Genomic DNA, 23,709 nt, shown 5'->3' on the forward strand with positions numbered 1-23,709 from the left:
GCCAGATCTACCTTTAAGTGAAGGACAGGTTCCTTGATCAACCACAGTAGATAAGTTAGCACTATGGATGCAAGTTGTATTTTTGTGCTTTTACTAGACATTCCAGAGTCTCTATATAACCTCCTTTTAGACAAAACTCAAGTCTCTAAGATGTTATTAGTCAGTACCTTATTTGTCACCAAGAAAGATCTAAGCATACCTGTAAGGAAACACCCGGTAGTTCTTCTCTTTGATGCCCATGGTTTCAGTAATGTTATCTGCTATATCCCGGGCTTTCTTCATAGCATCAATAAAATCAGAGGATGTTTTCAGTACAGTATGGTAAGTCATAAAGTAAGTAGCTCCAACATCAGATTTGTTGTTTATGAAGTTGACAGCAGAGCCATATGCAGCATGTCCTCTAGATAAACACAGTATTATTTCAGATGTCAATGTCAGTGAGCACCATTCAAGTTTACTAGCTTTTATAACTTATAATCTTGTTTCTAACAGTTTCCAAAACTGATAAAAGCTTCAGAGCACAATACATTTCAAGTTTACACAGGACATACTAGAACAGACTGACTATGGAAGTCGTTTCTCTTTGCACAGGGGAAAGCTGCTGTTCCACTTAGTTGACAATGCATTTGTTTTGCCAGTTTTGTTTCAGAAAATACTACAGAAGAGGTGAGATGTCAGTGTTTGTATGCCTTTTAGAAGGACATTAGACATCCAGCCTTGCAGGGGTAAGTCACACTTCCACAGCAAGGATCTTTGACACACTGGTCTAAAAGCAAGATATATAGAATATGACTCTTACCCTTTGCCACATTTAGGATTAGGGTTGTCCGATAGGAACATTGGCAAAAATGTCATGAAGTCTTTACCCTGTGGCCTCTGCTTGCCTTCTTGAGTCAGTGGTCGACAACGAGTGCAGGATGGATCAGTGACTGAAGAAATACAGGAAGAAGGTCAGCTACAGGTTCAAGTATTCTTTGTTGTAACACTAACTTCTGACTTGCTATATGACATGATATGATTCCATAAATGATTGACATTAGATCCAATGAGAATTATTCTAAACTGAAGGATTTGAACAAAAATAGAGCACTAAGTTTGTGTGCTCTAACGAAACAAGCAAAAGGATAATTTTATAACATTATTTTTTGAATAGTCATTACATAGCGTGCCTGCAATCTGCAGCATTCCAGTAGAATATTTAAGGTCACTCAGGCAGCAGTTCAGACAAACCAGAGAGCAACTCTAGAGGTGCCTGCTCACAGTAAGAAAAGCTGTTCACCTGAATCATACCACGATAAAACATTTTGGCTGTGAAACTTATAAACCAAGCTAATCCCCTAGCAACAAGGTGGATGCTAATACCTGAAGCATTGCAAAACTGTCCAGTGGTATTGTAGACTCTGCAACAAGATGACTGTGGCTTCACCCAGTCAAAGTAGTCATCAATCCAGGATGATGGCGCATAACCTATCCTCGTGCTAATAAAATAATGTAACATATCCATCATCAGTAATTTTACATTTCATTCCAGAACACACCCCTTGATCTCTTCAGTGCTGGCTTACATCATGCCAACTCATTCTGGTCCAAGCTACTTAACTCTCCCCATAGTCCCCCGCTCCTGTACCCCATCCAGGAGCCAGTCTCACTTGTAACGCTGCAGCAAACAGCAGGAGCTTCTTCCTTACATTCAAGCTCCGCTGCCAAGCTCAGCTTTCCATTCCCCTGTCCACTCCATCCTTCATCTTATTCCAGATATTGTTGCCTCAGTTTCCAAGCAAGGCTTCTCCCTCAGGCTGAAGTAAAACCACTGAACTACAGTGGAAAGAATCAGGAAGAGACTTTCTTCCATTGTTAACTGAACTCCAGACAATTCCTGCTTAGCCAGGATAGTTTATCCACCAAGCTTAGAAGCTGAGCGTGCAAGTAATTTTCTACGAGAGCTTAACCATACTGAGAGATATTAATGAGTTTTTCATTCTACCTTTTTCAGATGCCTTGAAGGTTGAAGCCCCTTTTCTAAACCCAAGTAAACCAATATATCCCACCAGTCCAGACAGGTTTTATCCTCATTTTAGGAGATTGCCACAGCTTCTTCCCTCCCCCACACACCTCAAACCACAGTATAAAGCCAGTACAATAGCATCAGTTGTAAAATCAACAGCTGAGCCTGAACTAAATTAAATGGACACAGTCAGCTATATCTCTTCCATGTGATTATGCAGAGAAAAGCATGAAAGACTTACTAGCTACCAATTTCTGCAGCATTGAAGACTTGCTGGACAAGTGAATCATTATTACATCCCGTTCCACCACACACCATGTTCTGCCCTTCCAAAGAGGTGTAGTTGTGCCCTTCCTCTAGGACAAAGTAGACAGGAGGACCTGCATGCAGGTACTTGCTGAGCTGGCTGAAGTAATCCATTACATAGGAGTCCTTAAAGGGAAAGTTTTGAGTTACTGTGACATAATGTTGAGGTAGCACAACAAGGTATCGAGGTTTCAATTCAGCCACAAATTGCTGAAGAGCAACACGATCTTAAGACTTACATCTGGCATTGAGAGTGACTGATCCAGTCCAATCTCTACATTGTGGATAACTGCTGTACTGAATGATAGAACACCCACAAACACTGCTATCTGCAAGAAAAGCAAATTCATGGAAGTGAAAACCAAGGAGAAACAAGAAGCAGTAGAAGTAATTAACTAAAGTTAATAGGAACCATGCAAAGAGGCTCTAGTATGCTACCCAGGCTTAGTACGAGCTTAAAATCTAGCTACTCAAAGTTCCTTTTGGAGCTGTAAGGGAAAGTTTAAACCTAGAAGGCAGCAGTGAAAGATACGCCAAACACCTTCTGGAAACAAGCACAGTAATCTCAAACCGTCACAGATTCGGTAACACCACTCTAGAGTAATGCACTACAGGAGATAACGTGATATTTTGACTGCCAGTAGCACAACTCTTACATCTGGGCTTTTGGCAATCCAAGGTCAAGCCTCTATTTACTAAACATACTCTTGCAGTTACAAAAGCTTATTCCAATACCAATGCTGAAAGCAAGAATATCAAAAGCTTAATTTGTTTTATTGTGTTGAAGATTTGTCTTCAGCATTTAGACCTTCAGGCTCAAGCTTAGATAACTGCTTACTTTAAACAGAGTATACATACTACTATTGGTCTCATCCAATCCTTCAGCAGATATGGAGAATACAGATTTTTGAAGAACAGAAATAAGATGCTCTCCGAACGCTGGACTCCGCTCGTTTCTTCATTGCTTTTGATGCAACACAAAATATCCAGTCTGTTCCTCTGAAAATGGATTAAATGCTGGATTTAGTACAGTTCTGCAGAAGACGCCATCCCTACCACACTGCAGTTACACATGCATTTATACTCACCTCTTGACGCTTAATATCCAAGCCCAGGAGACTTACAAAGCAAGTGACTTGAAGAATAAAGTCTATGAGCACAGCCATTCCAGCAAAAAGGGAGAATGTGCGAACCGCTGGCATCGTAGACAGTGTCCCTGAAGGAAGTGACCCAGTTCGTTAAGCAAGCTCCTTTCTCTTAGAAATGCATGAGCATATTCTAAACAGATACCCAATTAAAGTGCTAGCCTTATAGCAGGACAAAGAGCCTCTCTCTTCAGAGTAAAGAAAACAGCTGATTTAAGCCTGGCTATGACTGCTGCCTTTGACCTGTTTGACAGCGTTAAGGCTGTGCAAAGCGACGAGCTTTAAGACATTTCTCAATTTTCAAGTTACTAGTCTTGTGCAGGCCGCATAAGAGGGTAGTTAAGGAGTGCTATCAAGCAAGGTCTTGCTTCAATATTAAGCCACTCAATGCAAGTTGAACCAATGGCAAATTACACTCAGAGTAAGTTCATTATGAAAGAAAGCCAATTTATACTTGAAGGGTAACAACGTAAGATATGCCTCTAACATCTACTGTAGGAGTGAACCTCAAACATAATCTGTCACAGGGGCATTTTTCCAAGCAGTGTCAAGATGACCAAATGTAATATAGGAGTTAGTACACCCTGACATTTGATACCTTACTAAGGTCAAATTTAGTCTTGTCAGTCACTAGAAATCAGTAAAAAGCTCCAGCCTTTCAAGCTGAAGAGCTTGATGGATTCAGAATTACATCTTTTAAACTCTGCCAGTCTTCTAGAATACAACAATGCCTATCCTCAGCAGAAGTCAAACTTGATTATAGAAAGTTCAGCAACTTCCTCTACAAATTCTTTTGTTTTTATATTTTAGTTTTGCATTTATTCTTGTAACATGCAGGTTCTCAACTCTTATCTTCAAACATTAAAGAAGTCTTACCAAGAAAGAATGCCACAGTCTCCGAAAAAGACGAGAGAAACATACTGGGTGCCACATCTCCCAAGACTCTGCCAATCTGTTTATCCAGAGTTTCACCTTGGAGGCGCTCATCTCTCTGTTTTAAGATAATTTATTATAATTAGGAATCATGCACTTTAGGAAGTGCTTTCATATGGCTTAAAAACCCACCAATTTTTAATTATCTAAACCAATTTTTTATCATTTTTGCTGGCTTAACATGAGTTAGATAAAAAAACAGAAACTCTCTAATACAAAAGCAGCATAAGCATTCCCTGTTGCCCTGCTTCAAAGTTAATTTAAAATACAGTAATAAGTTCGGTGCTTCAGCCAAAACCACGAACTTGCCAGAAGCAGTGCCAGTTCAGTGGACTATTGAGCCTGTCAAATTAAAAAGCTGATTACCCACTAAAACTTAATATCAGAAGTCTCTAGTCTGAAGCCTGTAGTTTATTCCACGATTACTGCTCACAATACACTAAAATTACAAGTGATCAAAATAGTCAAAGTTCTAAAACTACCAGAGAAGCACGTTTAAAATATTATTCATTAGTATGTGGAATAGAAACTATGTTAAACAAGCCTGATATCAGCCAGCAGCAAAAAAAAAAGCAGATGCTTTAATTTTTTTGTGGAGTATCAATGCATGTATAATCTTGTTTCTCTTCAAGAGCACTAGACATTCTGTGAGTCCAGAGCTTCTCAGACTGGGCTGAGTACTGGAATGCAAAAGACTTTCTGCTCCAAGCCTTTAAAGAAACAGGCACATTTAGGAGAGTCTCTATGAAAGAACACATACCTGAAGTGTCTGGACTATGATGAAAATGTTGTCCACCCCAATAGCCAGCACCAGGAAGGGAATTACTTCTATGACAATCAGTGTCAGTGGGACTCCAAAGTAGCTGAAAATGCCTATAGAACATGCCACCGAGCTCAGTACAATCAGGATTCCTGCAATGCCCAGGGAAATCTTGGAATCCACCTAAAAAAAGTTATAATGACCGTCAAACCAGCATTATCACAGAACAGGTTATAGCAAAGAGAAAAAACATTCTTATATTTAGTGCTAGTAGAAAGCTTTTCTAGCTCTTTTGAAGATCCAGATGTTAAAAAAACAACTTGAGACTACAAGCCTTAAAGCTTAAATTAACTGCAAACTTCAAGTGAAAATATCAGCTGAGGCTGAAGCACACAAACTATCAAGTTTGACAAGAATGACACGTTCCCCCTAGCTCCTGCTCAGGGAGGGCTCAATGCTTTAAGACAAGATTGAATGTAAACAGCCTGCTAAAAATATTTCAGTCACCTCAAGCTAAGAAAAACTATTCAGCAAGCTGCAGCAATGAGAACTGTACACATACCAGCAGTCTTCTAAAGCTCTGGATATGTCCCAAAGCTATGGAGATGTATACAAACATTACAATATAGCTTATCAATACAGTGCCAATATCACTGTCACTTTCACGATTGATTTCATCTTCAATACTCCGTTCCGCAGAAAATGATATAGTTAAGTTTGGATTATTGTAGTTCTTCAAAAAGTTAATAAACCTAAGAGGAAAAAAAACCTCAGTCACACTTTAAAGGATAAAACATCTTTTATTAGAAACACTCAGAAGTCAGCGGAAGGCAAATTTCAATCACTTGTCTGGTACAAGAGTACAACGTGGCCCAACAGAACTTTGAGGGACGTTCCTCATTTTCAAAAAGCAGGATTCTGACTACACATCCCTAGAACTCTACTCCAAGCACTAGAAATATACTGTGCTGAAATACCTTCCCTGTTCTCTCCAGAGTTTAAGGACAAAAAGATCTCTCACATAAGCATAAACTGTTTCAAAGCCAAAGTGCAGTCTTCCCTCAAAGCTAGGCCTAGAAGTACATGCATGAAATATGACTGCAGCTTGCTTACACTACTTGAGCAATTTATTAGCCCTTATTTCAGTTTCCCTAATTGAAGGGAGGTGCTTGTGACACAAGTAAACACTAGTTATATTTGTACTTAGTCTCAGACTTTATAGTAGTTTTTATCTGAACTGCCAGCCAGAGCAGTTGGCCTTTATAAGCCAACATCAGCTCTCCAAGCTGGTGAAAAAGATGAAAGCTTTAGATCCTCATCTTGAGGACTTCTATAAATATTAGAGTTTAATAATCACAGGATAATGCTAGACCTTCCCACTGGCAGAAATCATCTAGCGGATTGGAGAGTCTACCAGTGAAATTCTAGCCAAAGTGAAATATATAAACCCCTTTCTGAAGTTACTTATCAGCAAGTACTACTGGACTAGATGGCCACTAACAAGACTAGAACCTATCTCCTCAAAGCACGTGAAGTATGCCAGATAAAGTGAAAGTGTTATGACCAATATAGTCTGTCATTAACAGGTTTTGCTGCTTCTCAAAACATCCCTGTAGTTATACCAAGAAACTGGCAGTCCAGTACAGGTGTCTTTCATGTATCTACATTTAAAGGTTGCTCTAAGTAATGTATGCATTTCAGAATACAGGAACCCTACTTACTCTTTTTCCCATGCCAAGGCTTTCATTAGCTTTTTTGAGTCGTTGTAGTAGTTGTTGACAGGAAGAGTAATAACGAGAGCTGTAGCATTATTATAATTATCACCTATGGAGTAGGAAAAAATACTATTAGGCATTACAAAAGGAAATCATACCTGCCTGTACTGGAATGTAAGTTAAGTTTAAACTTAGCATTGTCCAAAGGAAACCCATCCTCACAACTCCATAAAATGCATTCTGTTTAACAACACTGAGTCCTCAACAAAACCTACTGAAATAAGAATGGAAGCTGGCAAGTACTGCACGGTCATGGCACCCCAACATTAAGGTGTTGCATGGTTAGACAATGGACTACTACATAACCAGTGCTTATGAATTTTCATCTGGAGAGATAACAGAATGTGGTTTCTTAAACAAAGAGCCTCTTGCATACTTAGGTTCTACTCAAAGCAAGCAAAAAAGTCTACAGTTTAAGCAAGCGCTTGCCTTCAAAGGCTGTTTTAGTATATTTGTTATATCTATCAAATTATGTTTAATTAAATAAATTGCGTCAACAAAATCCTGGCTTCAGAATTATTATGAAGATTTGCCTTGTCAACATCTTAACCTATTCTTAAGTGCTTTGTCAGATCAGTAACAAAACTTTATTCTAACTCAAAAGCAAAACATGCATATCTCAGCATATCAACTTGAGATACTTCCTATCTTCAGCTAGTCTCCAAAATCTAAAGATCCTTTAGCAGGCCCAAAGTAGACTGAACACTTGCCTACCCGTCAACAAGACAAGTGTGTTCCAGTAATAGACTACTCTGGAAGTGTCACATGCAAGCAGTCTACCTCCAATCTCAGCACTGATCTACTGAAAAGTTAATTAAAATATCCTTACTTACTGAAAGTTTAACGAAACTCCAGTTTCTCTGAAGAGCATTTAAACGTGTTGAATGAGAATGCACCTTTGGTGGCAAAGGCAGCACATGAGTATGTACTTTCAAGACAAACCACAACACTCTTTTGCCACCTACCATCATATCCTCCCAACACCAGCCACGGAAATACAGGTCCACCAAATGTTCCTAAGCAGGGATCGTGAAGCATGCTTGTGTCATTCAGTGATGCTGGAGCCCTAAAGAGATCACCAATAATAATCATTAGCTTCTGCTTGACAACTAGGGGACAGCATGACAGGACAAAAAAAGTAAAAAGCTGTTGTATTACAATTGACTATCTAAAGAACGAAGTGAGATAAGACTGCCAGACAGACATTGCTCTTGTGCTATGTTTGTTTTGAATTTAAATACAGATTTAAATGTGTCTTCCTTATAATGTCTAAAACAAGGAATGGCTTCTACCCAACTGAACTATAAACTGAAGTGAAAGCTTAGAAACTGTTATCTGTATCAGAACTGTACTTCTCAGAAGTCTTTGAAACGTGGTTAAGTTAGAACAGAGTCAGCATCTGCACCAAACCATGCTTAACCTGAAAACTGATTAAAATGCAACTCATGCTGAAGTACCAAGACAAAGAAACAGAAGCAATCTACACTCATCTGCTGTTCCACATAGTATTGCGAGTTTAAAAAGGAGCAAGAAAAGGTTCAAGGGGACAGCAAGAACTAGCTGGTTTTGTTTGCCAGCAAGACAAAGACCTAGTTGGCCTAGAAAAACATGTAATCATACTGCTTACCGAACACAGTACAAGAAGTGAGTGTGGTAGTCAGCATAGACAAAGAACTCATCCCCAATAGTGTGATCTAGTACAGAATGACTGTTCTGGAAGTAGTTGAGTACACTCAGTATAGTGCAGTTGTTGTTGTAGGGAGCGAGAGGAGCCAGGCAAATGTCTTTCAGCATTACAGTCTCATTGTCAAAAGAAGCAGTTATGTTGACAATAGCATCCTGCAAATCCAACACCTTGGAAAGAAACAACAAACAAAACCATAGTTTAGGAGCAGCATAAGAAAACATTTCCCTTGCAAGACAGGGCTTATACACACACTATATTCCTGTAAGTGTCCAACATATGACTAAATCTCATTATTTTTGTGTTCATACTAAGAATACTTACTGGGACTTAGCTTGCAAGTCTACCTCTAACAGAATTGGTCAAAAGACAAGATTTTCAGCAAAAAGTTTTTATAGTAAGACAAAGATTTTTAATATGAGCATTAGTAATTGTTTTGATGGACGCATAGCATTAGAGATGGAAGCCAATTCCATATAGTTCTACCTGTTAGGTATGTTTAGGTCTTTGCTCTTGGGAAGTCCCAATTACCTGATGGAGAATGTCTTTGTTAAGTGGAGGCCCAAAAGGTACATCTGCTCCTGATGGGTAAGGTGAATAGGTGTCTGGATGACTCTTTGGCGCTTGAATAATAAGTTGTTCAGTACGAAAGAAAGGCCCAAAGTGTGTGTCAAAGTACTCCTTCTCCTTGCGAGCTTGGCTGCTTGGGGCTGACCAGAGATCTACAGGGTTTGTAGTTGCTTTAATATACACAAAGCCTGAGCAGCACATTGCAATGAAGACCACAGAGAAGAGGATAACAGGACGTGGATTCCTGACACAGAAAGCCCCCCATGATGTGAATGTCATCCTTAGGCCATTCTCAAACCTTTCACCAAGCCTTTCACCACAGGTAATTTTTCCTGTAAAAGCAAGAAATAAACAGTAAATGTTTGAGAAGTCAGTTAAGCAGCATTTTCTTGAAGTCTGCTAGGAAAGACAAAGTTTTATTCTAGTTCCCTTTGAAGTAAAGCACCACAAGCTATGTCTACACTGACAGTCAGACCCAGGGACCAATCCCTGATTAAGGAATCAGGGAATCTGGGGGTAGAAACCAGCTTTTACTTAACATCACCCCTTCTAATGCAAAATCATGACAGCAGTAGGCACAGCAAATAAAGGCAGGAAGCAGCTAAAAGATAGATAAGCATTAAAATGAGCTACCTCAGCTGCTACACAAATTAAACTACAGCTATTTCACAGCATGCTTTGAATGGATGGCTCAGAACATGATCAATTTGATTTTAGCATCACATTGCCACCTTCACCACCAGCTACAAAAGCACTCCAGAAATTCCTATTAGTATAGATGGCCCATAAGCTGTGCAACCAGGGCTTTCAACATCCAGCAAGACATGGTTAAGTGCTGCTCTAAGAAGGGAGACACCAGCCAAAAGACTGAAATATAGTCCTATAAAACTGGATTATAAAGCCTAACAAATCTAAAATTCCAGAGCCCATCCAAAGGAAGGGGATCACTTAAGCTGTGTTTCTAACAGACTTATTACTGTTATCCAAGACATACCATTGTCACGATGGGAATTCACAGAGAAGGCTACATTGCTGTCAATTGGTGTGTACTCTGAGACAAAGTGCCGCCTCCTGCAAGGCAAAAAGATATGTTACCCTGCTCCCCTAAACAGTCACCTTTAGGGATTTGTACAGTAAGAATAGAGTCCAATGCTAGTAATAAACTTGATATTTGATTCCTCCAGAATCTATAGGTACCATGTTTCCCCTACACCTATCCACTCAAGAACAGCAATCTCCAGCTTCATGATTCTTTGGAACAATTTGCAGTTGCGTTGGCTGCTTCCAGCTTGGAGCAAACACATGTTCTTTATACATATTTAGAAGATCAACAGCATTAACAGCACAGAGAATCCCCTTAAAGTTATCATAACTTAGAGTGATATACATTTGCAAGAGATTCCTATATTAGAAGTATTTTACTTCATTAATCAAGCTGCTTAAGTTACACCTACTTAGCCTGAAGAAGGGGTGAAGCAAGGAAAAAAAAGGTACTTTGTTCCTGTTCTGAAGACAAGCAAGTTATAGCACAGAACACTTATGATAGACCTATATTGCTTATACTCATTTCTGATACTCAAAGCAGGAGATAAGCTCAACGGCCTCCTCATGGTAATCTAATCAGACCTCTGATTATGGCAGGATGTTTTGGGCTGTGAACCAGACAGCCCAAACACACTTAACATTACGTGTAGTTTACTGTGCATGTTGCCCAGTGAGATAAGGCTGCTGAGCATGTCATAAGTTTGTTGTACCCATTTTCACACAGATTTAATTCTTACTATAAAGCAATTTCAGATTCCTGGTCACAATTGAACAACATTAAAGTTGTACTGAAAGGTATGTCCATGCTTAAGGATATTAGATAGCTAAGCCTCTGGAAAATGTTATTAAGAATTCCTAATAGGTTTCCACTGCTCCAGACTGCCAGCACACCCACACCAAAGTATTTACAGCTACAGTTATTTGTGAACTTTACTAGTGAGTATCGCATGGCACAGAGAAGCTGGCATGCTGCCCCTTACTTTACAAAATGCTGTAATTACTAGAAGCTCAGCTACTGTTTAATGTTTTTCAAAACACGAGATTAAGGAAAAGTATTCATGACTTTATTTGCAGTAGAGCAGTGATTGTTTTGTCACGAATATTAGTCTGCAGGAACACTATGTTATGATTCCATGTTGTTGCCAGTACTAGATCTTGCTCTCTCCCACTGATGGGGAACAGAGTTCCTACAACCCCATCATCTTCAAGTCAAACTTTTAGTGATTCTTTCACCCTCAGCCACATCTCCTGACAAAGTATGGCGTGTTACACATCCAACAGTGTTTAACAATAGCCACATGTAATGGAGGCTTTGACAAAAATGGTGCCTGTTGTAAACAGGCTTCTCCATTCCTGGAATCTTCCAGCATTCCAATTACAACTAAAGGAACAATTGATATGAGGAAAAGAATAGTACTGCATTTTTACTTAGTCATATGTATTCTCCAAGATATTAGTTTATTGGTCTACTGACCTAGTCTTAAGCATTTTAAAACCCCACAGCTTCCAGAGAAGATTGACATTTGAACATGAAGGCAGTTCATTGCTCCTGGAAGGCAGTGCTCTGGTATCTTCCATCCAAGAACAGACACAGCTCAACTGAGACTATACCACAAAGGCTTAATGTCAATCAGATTAAGCAGATACATGCATTTCCCCAGACCTTTGCATACTCTCAAGTTCTTGCTTATGACAGTTATAGATTTGTGTATTTGATCCTGAAGCTACAGATGACAGTTGTGCATCAACCAAACTAACTTCTGCACTCAACTTTCTACCATGTGATTTTAGGTATTAAAACACTGCCTGTAAGTATAAGTATCTGCCACAGAACATGACTTTTGGCTGTGTGAAGAAATAGAGACATATGTATTCTGTCCTGGGCAAAGGAAGTTTTCAGGGAAAATGCAACTAACTTTCAGAGCTGAGCATTTTTGAATGCTTTACCTGTAACACCAGACTCCAAAAACCAGTGCAAAAAATATGAGCAGAAATCCCATGTAGGAGATCCACATGATGACATACACAGCATCCAAACCAAACAAAAGCCAAGGAGCAGGCAATGGAGGGGGTTGAGGTTTTGGACCACAAACAATTGAACAGTCCTGACAGCTGCATGGTCCTGTCGAATCATCCACAGACTCATTACAGCCTTTGGTAGCATTGTTCATAGGATTCATTCCATGGACAGGAACATCTAGAACAAATCACAAATTGCAGAGCCAGCTTACTAACAGGTAAAAATTCAGACCTTCCCAACACAAGCTTTCCAGTTAAACGAGTTAATCCTTCATATGGAAGCCCCTAGCCTCTATAGAGTAGCTTTGCTTGGACTGACAGCTGAAGAAGCCACCACCTCTTCCATAGCAGCTACCAACTACTTACAGTTGTCTACTAACTGATTGGTCAGGCTTTAGAACACTTCAGTTGGTAAAAATAATAAGCACATACTTCTATCATCCAGCAATGATTTGTCATCCCTCTCATCTGTTCAGATTGTGAAATGTGTAACAATTTCCTCTCAAAGAAATCCTAAAGAATTGGGGTACTACCAAGGAATACAAGCTATCCAGCTGCCCGAGTTCAGTCCATCCCTTAATGAGTTTTATGGATCTCTACAGCAAGAAGTTGCATACAAAGCAAGTGCAAAGTATGACTTCCAAACAGAAACAAAAAAAAAGATAGTAAGTTTATCTTATACTTCTTTGAAAGCCTCTGGCTGCAGACATTCAGTGCTGGGCAGCTGTTTAACAAGTCAGTATACTAGCTATAGCACGCAGCCTTCGACAGAGGCTTCAAAGGCAACAACTATTCAGTTTCTTACCTGAAAAGATAGGAATAATGTTGAAAGGAGTTTGTCCATTGTCTTTACTAAACATGTACTCAATCCAGTTGGTTGCATTGCAGTCCTTGACATCCTTCCCACACAGCATCCCCAGTGCTTTAACATTACTCGATGGAGCCTCCACATCTTTGCAGGCATTATACATTGCTAGGAAGAATGCATGAAGGCAGAAAGGTCATTAAACAAATGTTACTATTTGAGTGAGCATTCCAAGTATTTCCGATAATCGAAGACTCACCAAGTTCAAAGAACACACTTATAGCTTTCAGGAGGAAACATCTTAAGATAGTGAAATAATGCTTTCATTTGGACTTACAGTATTGAAGGTTGCAATGCTTTGTTACAGCTATCTTACTCCAAGTCGGCTGCCTTTATCTGCATTACGCTAGAACCTACCTTATTAAGAAGGAAAAATACTTAACAAAGTTCCTTTGGGGGAAGTTATGACAAATATTTAAGGTACTATTAATCTAGGCCATATATGACTTTCAAGTGTCTCAACTTGATTAGTGGTTACTGCACAAAGCGTACAAAGATTGAATTAACGCTCCAAGCTTGCTATAAAAACCAAAATCGCACCCAAATTTGTTTCTTCTTAGGGAAAAAAATCTTTGGATTTGATAAATCACTAGAACAGTTCATTTCAAGAGGAGTTAGTGACTCTTAGAGAACCATTGTAGTGCATTGTGTACAAACTTTACTGTCACACTTGCCAGCCAGTTTCAATATCAGGTAGGTTTTGCACAACTAGTATTTGGCAATAACTGCTTTTCTGAAGTTCAAGTCAGAGTCATCAGCTATTACCCATTTGTATAGATGTCCAGTCTCATCCAAGTCTTCAAAAACACTGTTAATAATAGCATCAATGTAATGTCTCCTGCCCAGGCAGAAGTTAGTATTCCAGCAGTTTCCAGGGGAACCTACTAGTAGCTATTTGATACCTCAAAATGCAAGAGACAGTCAAATATGTTTCACCCTCCCAATTCTTCCTGAGAAAGCACTGGTCTTGTTAACTTGACAAAAGCCTCGGAAAGTTAACACACTGTTTACTCACCATTTGCAAAACTTTCTCCAATAAAATACTGCAGCTCTGTAATACTACTTTTGTTCTCTTTTGAAACTGGGTCATGATATGGTATGGTGCTTGTAACATTCAAAAAGTCAGACTGATAGGGACTGCAAGTCAGTTCACAGAAAAGGTTTATCAAGTTGTAAAAACACGACGGACATCTGGATAGGAAAGCCAATGAAAAACAATCAGGTTAAGAGGTAAAAATGCAAGGCATATTTGAATTGACCTACACAGCAAGTATAAACATTCTGCTCAGAGTTACAGAAAAAAGTATTTAAATTCCGCAATATTTTCATTAGCAATACAACTTTAGTTGGCACTTAAAATTGCTTAATACTCATCAGTAGCATCAACATAATTCACTAGCAAAATTGTCTACCTCAAATAGCAGATACAAGCAGAATTTGACAGAAAACTTATCTGCTGTTAGCAGGAAGAACTTCTGTTAGAACAAAATGACTGAACCGTACCTTGTCACCCTCTTCTGCAGGCTTCATTACAAATACAGTAGCTTGAGACAAACAGAGGTAATGTTTATTCTATTAACTAACTCAATCCAGACCCCAAGTAGCTGTTTCATGAAATTAAAGTCTCCTGATATGGATGAGGAAGTCTCTCAAAGAGCTTGCTTCAATAAGCCTTTAAATGAAACTACCATCTTTTCTACAGTCTGCTTGAACAGTAGAGCCTTAATTTGCTTTCTTATTATGTTACAAAGCTCTAGTAGTTTTGCTATTCCTTAGCATACCTGGAGAGAAATTGCAGAGGCAGCTGCAAGTTGTTTTTCAAAGTCTGAAGCTGATGAACATCACAACAAGTGCTAACGTTGCCGAAGAATAAACCTGGACAGAGTTCCTTAAATAAAAACAGTATTGAGATCAGGGGGCAGGAAGGAAAAACATGTTTAAGACTTCAGAACTCATATGGGTTCTGCTTCAGCATATTTCAGAAGACAGTAGCTGTTGCTGCAGGAGATGCATAGGAAAAAAAATAAATTTAATCAGTCTAGCCAAGGAGATTCTTTAGAGAATAGAGAGAAGAATCACTTCTTTTATTCAAGGCATCACTTCCTTTTAAAAAGCTCCTTCAGATGATCGTTAGTCACCGGGTTCTATTTATAGAATGATAATGGTATTTGAGAGTCTATTAGTAAGAGGACAACACATGTTTATCCAAGTTGAAAGTATTCCCACCGCTTATCCTCTAGTATGCCCTCTGGATAGTATCAGATTCCAAAGTCTCAGAAGGCAAGCTACCAACCACAAAATCATTGATTACCTGGAAGAGCTATTTTATGTTCAGTTTATAGAAGAGACAAATGCATTCAATACAAATATAACTGGTAGTAATATATAAGAACTGTACATTAACTTTTCAGAAACAGTACAACACAGTAGTTAGCTCACCTCCATATTTAAGTTACTCCTGCCACCAGCTAAACCATTGTTTAACTCTGAAGCTATTTCACACTTTAAAGCTTTAAACTATCACCTGCCAGAAGGTAATTCTGGCAATATCATCCTATATTGTATATCAAATCCACAAACTCTATTGTGACTTTGGTTTTCTTCACTTTGACAGCTAAGACCAAGATACAGAAATAAGGTCTCACACCAGGTACAGTTAAGGAGAGAACTTTGACCAAGTTTGCTCCATTTGTCAAGGGTGCCAGTTACTGCCTTGCTACTTAAAGCAGAGATCAGGAATAATTTAATGGAAAACATAGTTTAGTCTTGTCCTTGAGAGATCAGAAGCGCATAACTGCAGAACATATCGTAGTTGGAAGAGTCCCAAGAAAAAAAACCCAGTTTGAATAAAGAGTGCTCAAACCAGTGAGGAAAATATGCAGGGAAGCAAAGCAACCTTATATTTAAGGTTACATTTGTGACAGCCTGTAATCACATGTTGGAGACTTCTAATATCTCTGAATAGAAACTGAGGTATATTACCTTCACACAGTAGGGGATACAAGCTATACCTCAGAAATCTCTTTTTCTCATCAAGCTGGGACAAGAAAGCTTAAGATCACAGAGCAGGTCCAGCAGAGCTCAAGACAGCTCTAAAGCATAGGAGAATTATGTTTTAGCAGCAGACCTCCAAAAGAAGCTCACCTGAATTAAGTCATAGCCATCCTCTGGTAGCGCTTTTGGTGGTCCATCATATGCACAGTTGTATCTTTTGTCTTCAGAAGCAACTCCACATTCCCCATACCAGACACACGACTGTGAAAGTACCTAGTTAATACAAGATAATTGATTAACTGCAAAGAACAGTTGCCAAATTTCTCAGCTATTGTACAGTTTATGTGCTACCATTCCAAAAGTCACTTAATCCAGATTAGATCACTTCCTGCTAATTTAAACATCAGCATATACTGCATAAAACACCCCTTAACAAAAGCACATGTTTTTGACACAGTGCACATCACTACTGATCTCCAGCTCAGCTCCCCACCCTTCCTTGCCTAGTTTAGAAAAAGGAAGTACACTGACTATAGTTAAGACAAAGCATAAGAGTTACTTAGAAAAAACCTAAATCAATACTTGAAAAGCATCTCCAAATAGGAGGCAATGTAGAAAAGAATTTGTTCATGCAAGACAAAGCATGTGATTAGTGGGCTAAACTGTCACTTTAGAGCACATGAGTCAGTGTACATGGAGAGAAGTGTATTGTTTATATGCAATATTTCAGTTCCTCCTGCCATCTTTTAATCCTTCTTACAAACTCAGTCAGTGACAGACTGAGGAAGTAGCAGCATAGAGAGAGTTCTGAAGAAGAACGTCACAGCTCCGCACTTGCCATAGAATGCTGTGTATTGTCAATCTCAAAAGATGCTCTCCATCACCACCTTCAAGCCTAAGCATGCAACATTTAAATAGGCTTACAGTGCTAAGTGAAAAGAAAAATGCTTCAAGTCTCATTTAAAAGAGGTTTCAATTCAAGGGAGGATTGAAAAATTCAGAAATCAGTTCTTTATGTGCAAAAAATTAAGGAGTTTGAAAGAGGACAATGGCACTTTGCAAGCCTCATACTTTTGTTCAGCTATACTGACACTGAAATGCTAAACCAAAATATTTATTCTGAAAATTAACACTTGCCATAACAAAAGTTATTTACAGCAAAAGCTTTTAAGACAGCTCCAAGGTCTTCCCATGCACCTGGGCTGCAAGAGGACAGCAGACTGCACAAACATTTTCTACGCTTCTGCCAGCTCTGATCAGAAGTTTGCATTGTACAGTTTGAGAGATAACTGACCTATTTTCATCTCCTGAACAACCTTGACCTAGCATTTTTAGAAACACCATATGCTTACACTGCAAGGACAGACTGCTGTGCTTTGTGCTTGACCATGAATAATATTGTTTACTGACCAGAGAGGCCCCTGAAAGGCTGTATTCATACTACCCAACAGCTACACAGAATTACAATGCCTCCACAACATCCATTTTTTGTGCTGAACAACACTGACAGTTCTTCAAAAAGTACATCAGTAATTGGTTGGGTTTTGTTTGGTTTTTTTTAAAATCAGGGATAATAACCATTACTAATTTACCTGACCCTGTTAGAATTGTTTTTCCTTTACCTTAACCTAGGCAACATGGCCTGATTCAATGTCACTCACTAAAAGTCAGCTCCAAAAGTCCCTTTAAGTACCACTCATCCAGATCACTAAGTATCACTATATTCTTACATATAAATTGGAAAGCACCCCTTAAGATTGCACTTGTAAACACTGAATGTTTAACACCAGCGTACACCAAAAAGTTAAATTCCCATAACTTGGAAACTATTTACAGAAACTACATTGTAAATTTTTCATGCATCAAATTAATCTAAGAAGTCAACACTTATTTGATGTAAATTCAGACATTACTATCTTCATCTCTGCTTCCTCACACTTGTATACCCCAGTTTTAATAGCAAAAACTCTACTGCTAGTAGTGCTAGTGTTAGAAGTAAATTAATAATCTCTTCAAGAAGCAGCACGGATTCACTACTACTCTTGCAAAAGGGCAAAGAATTTTGAGCTGCTTACTACTGCCCATGAGAACAGAATTAGGTATTTTTCAATATCAGGCTCACTTCCATGTTTAGTCTAGACTTGTCTGTAATCATACTTTCTATGAACACTTTCTAAGAAAACATTTTCTATGCTTAAGTCTTGTTATCTAATACTTCTTAATTTTTTAAGTCCCCCAAAATTATCAGTCTACTCTTTTCAGAAAGACATAGCTTCTTACAGAGTGAAAAGTGAGGTAATCCTAGTAATGCAGTTACTAGCTACAAAAAAAACCCAAACCAAAACCCAAACCACCACTTATTAGAGCACTTCTTACACTGAAAAACTTATAGTAAATTTCAGCTACAACAACTGACTGATAGTTCTATTGTTTTAAAAATGCTATCTGTATTTCAAGGTAATACTTCCTTGGTTATAACTATACAAATACAAAATAAAATACAAGCTGTAATATGTCTATAATTACTTACAAGGCTTTCTGCCATCGTTTTCAGGACAGAACATCAAGCAACTTACTTGCACATGACACTTGGTCATGCATGAAAAATTATTCTGCTGAACACACAAAAAGCAAGAGGAGATGTTTTGAACTAGTATCAGTTTACATTTGTAATTTGAGTGAAGAATTTAGAACCATATTGCTGAAGTTTCACATCAATAAAACCTACAATGGAAAAACCAACATGCTTATTACTCGAACTTTCAGCCTGTTTAGAAAAGCTGGACAGATCATTTAATTTTAACTACTAAAAGAGTACTCAGACCTAGAACTGCAAGTTTGAATACCCTATTTCAGTATTAACACCAAGAATTCAATTTCAGAGGCAATCTAAGATTAGGTATTTATGCCATGACTTAGCAGGATCTCACTAATAAGTCTGAATTTGTTCCCCAAATCAGTAAGCTTTGGTGATCCTTGATTTACAGTGGTTGAACAATGGTACAACCATTGTAAATCACAGATCACAAGTCACTTAAAGTCAGCAGCCTAAAGTCACCAACATAGCTCTCAGACATTTTCAAGTCAACAGTACACTCATCACCAAGTCAGACACAAAATATGTGAGAGGGCTGGTCTCCTAGAGTTCAGAGAGTATTCAGGGATACTACTAGTAACTAAGTAACTACTCCATTACCACTGATAAGATCTAAGCTGAGGTTCTTCCCCCCATAACCCTCTAGTAAAAGCTAAAGTTATAGAAGAAGAGAAGTACTTTGCTCTTCCCATTCTTTTAGAACATTCCTACACTGCTAGGAAGAGATAGGGGCGAGTCAGTGGGGTTGTAAATAACTCACAGTTAACAAGGCTACTGCTTGCAGAGGCAGACTTCCAAGTCACTTAAGATTTCAGTGAACAATCACCTTTCTTAAATGGGTGAAAGACCTCCTAGCCCCAACATTAACAAAGAACTGTTATATTGAACCCAACTGCCTTCTAAACAAGGTGAGAAACTCCATAAAGACTAACAAAGGGTTGGGGTTTGGCCTTTTTTTTTTTAGTATCACATTGCTAGGTGTTCCACATTTTAAAATGGCACTTCCCTAAATGCTTTACAAAGCAATAGCAACATAACCTTAAATTAAGGCTGTTCCCTCCTGCCCCAGCACAGCATAGAAACCATCTGGCAGTACACAAACGTTACCCTTCAGTACATCCCCAGAGTTCAGAAAAAGAAAAGTGTATTCCTACTTCTGGTAGAAAAGTTCCGTTTGAAGAGAAATTTCACTTCAGGTCAGAGCTCCAGAAGCCCCAGTAAAAAACTTGCACATGAGCAAGTATGAACATTTCATGACTCCCAGCATTCTTCAAAGGTTCTGTTACAACTTTCAGGTTCCCAGGCATTATCATTTAGCTTGTAATAAAACTAATGTTCCAATAGATCATAAATACATTTACTTCAGCCGAAGTTTCTTTAACTGCATGCTGAAACAAATCAATAATCTTTAATGCTTCCAGCAACATTAGCCATCACCAACAATGCATATGTAGCTGTTAAGTGAAGAACAACGATGATGTTGTACACAGAAACAGCAACCATTTGTAGTCCTGCAAATACCAGATGACAAGTGAGCATTGTTTGGCTCTCCAAATTAAGATTACTAATGCATGGAAAAGGCAACAGCATAAGATACAGCTGTTTCCCCTTCCTTCATCTAGGATCTTGCAGGGCAAGAAGAAAGATTCCAGAAAACAGCATAACACTCACCTCCCACCCCCTAATATCTAGTCCACATCACACTTAACAGTGATATTGCCCACTAGGCTGAGAAATTGAGTTCTAGGGAAAAATATTACCACTTTACCCTTAATAAATGGCAAGAGTTGTTCATGGAAACAGGTGACCAGGTCAAGTTTGCAGATCTGCCCCAGAAGTTGCACATTACCTCATAGCCTTCCCTATGAGAGGAAGAGGTCTATGGACTAAAGGAAATTTTGCAGGCTTTATTCTTACTCTTACTTTGTGTCTTTCAGTAACTTGTTCAGAGACAAGCTTTGCCTGCCAAGCTCCTCTTGTTCCTTTGCTCATAGGTAAGGAACTTTTCCCTTTCAGACAGAAAAATCATTAGCTACTCCTGGTCAGGCAAAGCAAGCCCAAATTCTGGAGCTATCCAAGCACAGGTCACATCTCACAGAGAAGCCCAGGTCAAGTAGAAAGTTGCAATAGTGATAACAGTTCAGTGTCTGTGGGAGCAAGCTGGTGTTAGTTGACAATGATTTATTGGGAAAATGCACATTTACTGCATGCATGATCAGAGAGCACAGGGCCCCAAACTAGCAGCTGTCTGCAACTAAGGCCATCTGCACCAAAATACCTCTGATGCACTTGCAGAGGAATAGCAATAATATTACACAACATGGATTGCTTTGTCTACTACCCAGCAAAGTACTACTCACTTCTACCAGCCATCCCCTTCAGTCACCTCTCCCCTTCTAAGAAGGCATCCTCACTTTCCACCCAGAAAGACTATGAACAAGTCACACCTGATTTTCCAGGAAGTGACTTAAGAGACTACTGTCTTGTTCTGAAGCCACACTGCCATCACTGCCAAACAAGTTGCTCCACAAAGGCATTTCAGGATTTTGTGCCCAAGGTCAGGTAACATCGCACAGCAGGCCACTTGGCAAGTTTGAAACAGAGCAGCACCTGCCATTAACATCTTCCCATAGGATTTCAGGAACTCAAATATATCCTGCAGCTTGGGATCTCAATTGCTGATAGGAAACCTATGTCCAACCTTGCTGAGACACTAATTTGACAGCCTGTCTTTTAGTATAATTATATAAGGATCAACACAAACAGCTGCCATTAAGCACACAAGATGCCACCCAGTATGTTAGGATCTTTGTAAGAGAACAAAAACAATTGCAAGCCTTCACCCTCCTGAAAGTTTACATTCAGAAATGGGACTATAGGAGCCATGATTTTCAATGTAGCTCTTAGATGGCATTAATGGGTAGTTAACTATCAACTAGTAACAAGTTAGCTGGCACAAGTCTTGTACCATGCACTGTTCAGAGTTGAAGATGCATCCTACACAGGCTGAACGCTTCAAGTTCTTTGTGAAAGTGTATGTAATGGAAGGATTGCGAACTGAAATGCCACTCTAGTCCACTGACTTCTTTAAAAAGAGGAAACATGACACATGGCACTTTGGTTTATGCACACCACAAAACCAAAAGCATGAAAACTTTACACTACCAGTATACCAGGGGAGAGAACAGGTCCACCTTCACAATGCTTCTGCAACCATCTAACACTACATAGGCTCAGTTTAACTGAAGGACCAGCTTCTCTTTGAAGGATGTTAAAGTCCACTTTGTGGAGTGTCAGGCTGTAAATAAGAGTTAATGGCAAAAAAAAATTCAAGTTTTGCCTTCTTACAAAACTGAACCCTGCATGGTTAAAGTAATTTTGCTATGTTTACTTCTTATCGACCACAAAGCCACATCCGCTACAAGGATCCCCTAAATTTTAGGGGAACTTGTTTCAAGCTCCTCTAGTTCAACATCCTTCTATTACCTAAAGGAAAGCATCTTGTTGTTTCCTTACCAGCCTGGGACACGTGTCATTGCTACAAGATGGTATCTTCCTCCAAGCACATTATATAAAGGAGTGCTGATAAGGTGTGAAGTCTATTACCTACCCACCTGGAGATCATGAGTCATTAGTAAACAATCAGCTTCTCCAGTAGTAATAGAAGAATTAATTCCTAGTTTTCTGTTCAAGCTCTTTAAAGATTGTTTGAAAAGGATAGGAGAACCTCAGCACACACACAGCATAACAAACTTGTCAGTTTAAGAAGGGCTAAGCCTAAAACTGGATCTAGAAAGTATGTTTCCAAATAGGTTAGAGCGGGAAAAAAACCAAAACCCAAAACAACCACCAAAACAAAACACAAGCCACTCAGGCTTACAAGCCACTCCTTGTTTCTCCAGAGGAATGCAGAGTATCTCATGCCTATCTTGAACTACAGCATAAACAAAAGGTGTCTGAGAGGAGAGGAGTGAAGGTTTTATGTTTTTTTTTTTCTTAAGTATCAAGAAGTGCAACTTATTCAAGCCCTCAGTTTGAAGAAAACGCCTAGCCTTAATGTTGGCACATCCATAAACAGCAGCCCTCGCTACGCACAGCCTAATTACCCCCAGGAGCTGTCACCGAGCCTAAGAGGCGCTCGGGGGGAACCCGACCCGACACCGAGGACACAGGCGAGCCCCCGCAGGAACATGTGACTGGCCGGACAGCTACTCATATGCCCAGCCCATTGCATAACCCGGGCACACCGCAGGCCCGCCGCGCCCCCGGCCCGCCGCTGCCCGCGGTAAAACCGGGGGAACGAGGGCCGGCCAGCACCTGAAGTTTGCTACAGCCCGAGCACGCCCGCTTGGGCGCCCCAGGTGCCGGCGGGCGGGCCTGCTGTGTCACCGCGCCGTCCCGCCCGGCACCGAGTCACGGAGCGAAGGAGGAGGGAAAGGGAGAGTCCCACCGGGGACAAGGTGGGGGGGGGAGGACGGGGACAGACACCCCCGGTACCACGCTCTCAGCTCCGCGCCGCCCCGAGCCCACCGGCTTGACGGGACAGCCCCCTCCCTCAGCCCGCTTCCCCACCCGGGTACTCCCCCCTTCAGGCGGCCACCGCGGCTCCCCCCCGCCACGGAGCAACATCCGAGGGGAGGTTGGGGGGGGGGGATCCTGCCGGTTGCTTTCCTCCCTACGGTGCCAGGAGGCCCGGCCTCCCCCGGTAGGGACTCACCCGCACAGGCGACAGAAGCAGAAGGAAGAGAAGGACGAGCAGGCCGAGGTCGCCCCGCCCGGGGTTGCCTTGCGGGCTCCCCATGGAAGGCGCGGTGTAGGGGGCGCGGGGAGCCGGCGGGTCTCTCAGCCACAGACACCGAGAGGCGGTGAAGACGAGGCGGGAGGAGACAGAGGCGGAGGCAGAGGAGAGGGGAGGCGGAGCGGCAGCGGCGTCCGCGCAGGTCCGGAAGGGCCGCTCTCGCCAGGCGGGGCGGTGCCGCCGGCCCCTGGGAGGGGCGGGGGGGAGACGAAAGG

At 40.3% G+C, this 23,709-nt stretch overlaps 1 protein-coding gene across 1 annotated transcript in view; it reads right to left on the reverse strand.

Annotated features, from left to right (window-relative positions):
* The window catches only part of NPC1 (Niemann-Pick disease, type C1), a 27,179-nt gene extending 3,590 nt beyond the window's left edge, over positions 1–23,589 (reverse strand). Inside the window, exons 1-21 of the mRNA XM_014938579.1 lie at positions 23,414–23,589; positions 16,251–16,373; positions 14,888–14,994; positions 14,122–14,297; positions 13,047–13,214; positions 12,170–12,419; positions 10,173–10,249; positions 9,140–9,510; positions 8,552–8,778; positions 7,890–7,990; positions 6,871–6,973; positions 5,712–5,901; positions 5,150–5,332; positions 4,333–4,447; positions 3,400–3,527; positions 3,170–3,310; positions 2,551–2,640; positions 2,247–2,437; positions 1,363–1,478; positions 800–929; positions 200–400 (exon numbers count right to left, since the gene is read on the reverse strand). Of these exons, the coding sequence (XP_014794065.1) occupies positions 200–400; positions 800–929; positions 1,363–1,478; positions 2,247–2,437; positions 2,551–2,640; positions 3,170–3,310; positions 3,400–3,527; positions 4,333–4,447; positions 5,150–5,332; positions 5,712–5,901; positions 6,871–6,973; positions 7,890–7,990; positions 8,552–8,778; positions 9,140–9,510; positions 10,173–10,249; positions 12,170–12,419; positions 13,047–13,214; positions 14,122–14,297; positions 14,888–14,994; positions 16,251–16,373; positions 23,414–23,497 (3,272 nt within the window). The 5' untranslated portion in view covers positions 23,498–23,589. The remainder of the gene's footprint in view (positions 1–199; positions 401–799; positions 930–1,362; positions 1,479–2,246; positions 2,438–2,550; positions 2,641–3,169; positions 3,311–3,399; positions 3,528–4,332; positions 4,448–5,149; positions 5,333–5,711; positions 5,902–6,870; positions 6,974–7,889; positions 7,991–8,551; positions 8,779–9,139; positions 9,511–10,172; positions 10,250–12,169; positions 12,420–13,046; positions 13,215–14,121; positions 14,298–14,887; positions 14,995–16,250; positions 16,374–23,413) is intronic.
* Positions 23,590–23,709: the final 120 nt, after the last annotated feature.

The sequence above is a fragment of the Calidris pugnax genome, unplaced genomic scaffold, assembly GCF_001431845.1.
Source record: "Calidris pugnax isolate Ruff unplaced genomic scaffold, ASM143184v1 scaffold13, whole genome shotgun sequence".
Taxonomy (NCBI): domain Eukaryota; kingdom Metazoa; phylum Chordata; class Aves; order Charadriiformes; family Scolopacidae; genus Calidris; species Calidris pugnax.